Below are 6,080 nucleotides of genomic sequence, written 5' to 3'. Positions count from 1 at the left end.
GGTTCTAACGAAAATCTTGAATCATATGCTCGACGACGGCAGCGGTATGAGGACTCGTAGTCGTGAACAAGCTTGATTCCGGACGACAGTTTCCCGTATCGTCGGTTTAGAATCGCACGTCGCACTTTGGTGAGCGTGTCGCTGTAGCTGTTGCCCCACGTTCCAAGAAATCAACCAACAGGATGCCTTTGTCGTCCCAAAAGACGGTAGCCATCAGTTTGTGACACGAGTGTGGCGATTGCTTAAACTTTTTGATTTGGGGGAAGCTGAATGGCGCCACTACATAGACTGTTGTTTGGATTCGGCGGGCGTTGATGTAGGAGATCCACATCTTGTCGCCCGTTACAATGTGGGAAAACAAATACTCTTCCTGTTTTCGATAGCGATACAAAAACTGTCGCGCACTGCATATTCGTCTTGTGCTGGTCCGTTAACATTTTCGGCACCCACCTTGCACTCAACTTGTGATATCCAAGCGTTTCTGTGACAATCCTGTAGATGGTGGTTCGTGCAACGTGAGGAAAGTCATGAACCAGAGCACTGATCGTCAATTGCCGATCACTTCGCAGTTTTTGGTTCACTTGCTCCACGAGGTCATCCGTCTGAACACTAGGGCTGCCACTCCGGTCTTCATCATGCACATTGGTGCGACAATTTAGAAACTCACGACACCATTTACGAACATTTCCTGCACTCATTGCTGTAGGTTCATACATTAGGCACAATTCCCGATGCATATCAACAGCAGAAGTTCCTTTCGCTAGCAAAAATCGTATCACACCGCGCACTTCACAACTAGCGGGAGAAAATTCTCGCAACCATTGCGATCTGTCTTGCACGGCTACCAAACTCCTACTGACTCAAGACAACCACTGCAGTGGCGTCGTCAGTAATCCGTTATTGGCACTGCATGGGTGAAATTGTTCTGGCCTACCCCATTTCTCTAGACGTCGAAGGCCCTTACTTTTGGAATACGCCTCATGCATATATATATATATATATATATATATATATATATATATATATATATATATGAGAGAGAGGGGGGGGGGAACCGGTTGTTAAAAAATTAGAATAGCACCACTGACATCCCGACGGATTGACTATGTCTTACACGTGTCTGAAGTGTTTAGTTGCGCTCTCAATTGATGCTGACTGATTGCGGCTACATTAACATTTGTTTCTTATTGAGTCATTAATAAACTTCACTTCAATCCCCATAACTTCTCCCCGTGTGTATTCCCACCTGATTTTTTTTTTCATTCAGGCATAGTTGATCATTCTCTAAATAGTGTCCAAGTTCGCCAGCGGACGCAAGGTGGCCATTTCTTGCAAGGGGAAAGCAGACTTTGGTAAATGAGCTTCAGGTCTATCATTCGCGAGGTAGTAGTGTACATTCAAAGTGTTAATATTACAAACTGGGAGAGCACAATAGCCAGAAATAGTGGAGAAAAAGCGCCTTGAAGATTCCTACTCGCACATATATGATACGACACAGAGTATAACATTAAAGTTATCAAGTGACGGCCTGGGAGAGCATCTACGAGCCCAGTGCAAAGGGTCCCGGGTTGGATTCCTCCTCGAGTTGTTTTTTGCTTTAATCAATAAAGTAGCCATAAAATATTAATTCACCATATGCTTACAATGCGTCAAGCAATAAAAATGTTCAAATCAGTTGTCAAATCTTAATGTTCCATGTTAACTAGCAATAAAATGGAACCTATTCCGCCTGTATATTGATATCGCGAGTTATATTATGGTTAGCACAATCGTGTAAAAAATGTTCTAGACGCTTCGTGTCTATATCTGTGGACTGCGAATTACAAGGCGGATGAGGGAGAAATTCCCTTTGGTAATACTGGATGTATGCTATAACCAGCTGCGTCATTTCGGATTTTGCTTAAGGAGGGCAAGAGCACCACAGACATAAGACTTTCACGTTTTGTACTATTTTATTATTAGACAATCGATTAAAGTATATTTATTCCTCGAACTCTTGAGGGGCAATTGCCGTCCCCTGCTCTCTGTAAATGACGCCTCTGGCTACAACTACCATAGTTTGCCATGCTATTGTCGTCTGAAGCACAATCTATCTCCCTTGCAAAAGTTCGGACAATTCGCACACTGTTCACAGATATAGACTCGAAGCGTCAAGAACATTTTTTATACAACGACTGCTAACCATAATATAACCCGTGGCACCAATATTCAACGCGGAATAGGTTACATGTTATTGCTTGTTAACATGAAATATTCAAAGTTTGTACAACTGATTTGAACATTTCTATTGTTTAAGTATTATAAACATATACAGCCTTATGCAGAGTCGTTTTGAAGTATGATTAGCACCATACTAAAGGCGTCACTACTGCTGGAAGCTTATATTAGTTGACCTCTTTAGTATGGCACTGATCACGCGTCAAAACGACTATGCATAAGTCCCTTAATTAATTGATATTTTACTTGTAGTTACAAATGGCTACTTTATTGATTAAAGCCAAGAATGAAAAGTTGACTCGAGCAGGAATCGAACCCAGGACCCTTTAACACGGGAGTCGAGGATCCTCAGTAGGGTACATATGTATGTTTTGCCCCACTTTCCCCCTTAGCCCCTAACTATCAAAAAAATTATGAACCCACCCCTGACTACTGTACTTTAACACAGAGGGATACCCCAAAGTGAGATTGAATATGCTTTTATGACATTTAAAATCATAAAAACTTACATTTAAAAGAAATAATTTGTTTAGATCACTGTTCCTTTAATGAAAAAAAAAAACAAAATTTTATATATATATATTTTTTTTTTTTGGTGAATGTCGCCCCAACCATCGCGACATCCTGTGAGCACCATCCATATATTTGTGCCCTCCGATTTCAAAAAATAAAAAAAAAATGCATTTATCTTAGGTCCATAGGATTCATTTCCTCATTTTCATTTCTTTTTATTTTTTCTAGATTTAAGATTTGCAAATCTATATTATCAGATTCTTCTTCGCATATTTGTAGCTTTTCAGTTTGTTGTCTTATTCGTTTTCGTAATTGTCTAATGCTATCATTTAAACGCCTCTTTCTTAACTTTAATTGAGATATTTTCACTTCTATAGCATCATTGTTCGATGTATTAGCTAAGGACTAAGAAATTACACATTCTCTGTTGTGAAGAACTCATCAGAATGAAAGCAGCTTAGATATACATATTGTTTTATAGAATAAGAAATAAGTTGCATTAAAGCCAAGGTTAACTACTTCCATTGTAATTCAGAAACCCATATGAGGAAGATTTTTGCATGCAAGTTGCGTACGTGACTTCCATATGAATATAGCTGTAGTAACAATGTAAAGGAGAACTTGTTTCTTTTTAAGTCACAAGTTGCATTCCCTCAGGCAGTCTAGATGTTTTTCTTTTTAGTAATCAAGCAGTATATGGAAGTGTAGTAATAACAACACCAAAACTGTCACGTTACAACTAAAACTAAGAAGTTTAAAACTTTTTCGATTGTGAAGAGAGGAAAATTGTAGCTATATAACGTGACAATGTAACGTGATGATTTTTACCTTCACGTGACAAACAGGGTTGGAAACTAATTCTTTTTATCATGTTTTTCCAGAATTGTTAAAATTATGAATTAAGCTCTGAAACTTACAAATGAACTAGTACTAAATAAGGTAAACATGATAATTTTTTGGAAACGATAATCAACCCTAACATCAATGGCGGCTCATGAGGGAAAATATCTTCAGATCCTTATAACATCGTTGTTTATTAACCGATTTTCAAAATTCAAACGGCAATCGATAAAGAAAAAAAATTGCTATTTTTTGATTGTATTGCAGGTTGCATAACTCTAAGGATACTATTTTGAACTTGCTGTAATTTCGTCAAATATTAACCGATTTTCAAAATTCAAACGGCAATCAATAGACAAATAAATTTCCTATCTATTGAATGTCTTATAAATTGCATAATTCTAAGGATATAATTACAAAAAACTCAAATAAATCCCTTATTTATATATGTATCTTTAAAATTCAAATGACATTATGTTCTGTATATCCAAAGGTTTTAGTTTTTATAGTCTGATACTATAAAAACACTTAAAATTACAAGTTCGGATATTGATAATGAAATCATAAAAACACTTATACACTTAAAATTACAAGTTTTATTTTTTGGATTCATTTCTAAAGTAAAACTGATGTATTTTATAACCATTATCTAAATCTTTCAAACCCTCATACTTAACAAACAGCTTATACTTTTTTAAATCTTTCAATACTTGTTCAGTTTCATCATTATATCTTTGTGGTAATAACGTCTTATATTTCTCATCTAAATGTACTAAAACTCTTTGACCATAACGCTGTGTTTGAATCAATTTCCATAATGTTATCTCGTACGCTTTACCTTTTTCTAACTCATCTATGCGAAGGAATCTCAATGCTTTAACATCATTTTTTTTATTCAAATAATTAGCCATAGTTTATTTATTATAAGAAAAATGTTCGTTTTATGAGAAATTCATAAAACCAATCCTCATTTACATACAGAAAAAATTTACATAAAAAGTTTACATACAGAACTCAACAGTTGGATAATTATCTTTTAAACCAGTGTATTTGATTTTTATTCCATCTTTAACGATCTCATCAATCATTTTATCTGTTAAGTGTTTTGTAAATCTAGGTGGAAGAAAAACCTTGAACTCCTCACACTCAGCTAAAATGCTCTTTCCAAACTTAGTTTTAATCTTTTCCATTTTCACAATCTTATATTCTGTATTTAATTCTAATTCTCTTAATCCAATAACTTGTTTTTGTTCAAGACTTCCAAGTTTATTTAAAAGCTCAATATGACTTGACATAGTATTTATTATATAGAAAATCAACGAACACTCTTCAATTTTTATCTTCACCAAAAAATATTTAATCATTTTTTATCAATTTTGTTTATGGAAAAACTTTAATACATTTAACTATCTAAAACTCTTCTACTACTTTCTTATTCTTAGGGTCATATGTGAAGTTCTTTTGTCCAATTAAAATCGCATAACATATAGTATTAGCAGCCACAGCTTCTGCAAAATCTACTACAATCTTTGTTTGTTCTCTCATTTACCGATACATTTTTCCTCTTACTACAATTAATCACATACATTGGTCTGTTATCTATAAACTCTTTAGGATCATAGTACATTTGGATATTGCCACATGTTATTCTCTTAAATGCAGTATAATCTTCGTACATCTTAAAATAATCCTTGTTAGCAATATCTAAGTTTCTTGATTCTTTTGGAAATACCTCATTCCTTCCATTCTTAAGATAGATATTCTTTACCTTACAATGATCAAACTTACTTGCATCTGCTGTTTGTTTGCCACTTCTATCAGTTTGGAACATTACAACTACAAAATCAGGCATATCAAATTGTCTAGAATTAAATTGAGTAGTAACATCAAACTCCAAGAAAGAACCTACAACAGTCTTTTGAACACATTGATAAGTATGGAATGAAAACATGATTTTAGGCTCTTTAAGAATATTCAACTTTAACTTGTTTTCATAATTAGATTCGTATTCAACAATAGGCATTCTTATCTCCATACTTTTTATTGTTATTTTTCCATCATGAGGAGCTGCTGCACCTGCTCCTGATCCAGTCCATTTATACAAGACATCGTTATTGTTGTTAGCTTTTGTAAATGTTATTCTCAATCCACCTTTCCACATAACCTCTTTATAATCACTTAAAAAGCCAGGAATTAATCTTAATGGATATAAAACACTAAAGTCCTTTCTTAGACCAAGTTTATCATCTGTTTCAAATCCTGCTTGTTTTAGATATTCAACTTCTGGTTTGGAAATCTTTAATGTTCCGATAGCTGTAGATGTTATTCCTGGTAGCTCAATCTTGTCTATAACAACACCATGCTTTCTAACCTCAATTTGAGAAAAGAAGAATGGTAAGAAGTTATCTACAAGTTTTATAGCATCATTTGCACCAAATGTTCCTCCGACTGATGCACCAACAACTTCAAAAGTCATATGACAATCTGCTTTGTGTAGATGTATAAAGCCA

At 34.9% G+C, this 6,080-nt stretch overlaps 1 protein-coding gene across 1 annotated transcript; it reads right to left on the bottom strand.

Moving 5' to 3' along the window:
* Positions 1 to 242: 242 nt before the first annotated feature.
* LOC145679591 (protein GVQW3-like) lies at positions 243 to 737 on the bottom strand. The gene has a single exon (XM_081750168.1). The coding sequence runs from the start codon at positions 735 to 737 to the stop codon at positions 243 to 245; it is 495 nt and encodes a 164-aa protein (XP_081606294.1).
* Positions 738 to 6,080: the final 5,343 nt, after the last annotated feature.

The sequence above is a fragment of the Thermobia domestica genome, chromosome 2 (assembly GCF_964235325.1).
Source record: "Thermobia domestica chromosome 2, izTheDome1.hap1.1, whole genome shotgun sequence".
In the NCBI taxonomy this organism is placed as follows: domain Eukaryota; kingdom Metazoa; phylum Arthropoda; class Insecta; order Zygentoma; family Lepismatidae; genus Thermobia; species Thermobia domestica.
Note: the sequence above shows the minus strand (reverse complement) of the source record. Positions and strands in the feature narration are given on the sequence as shown.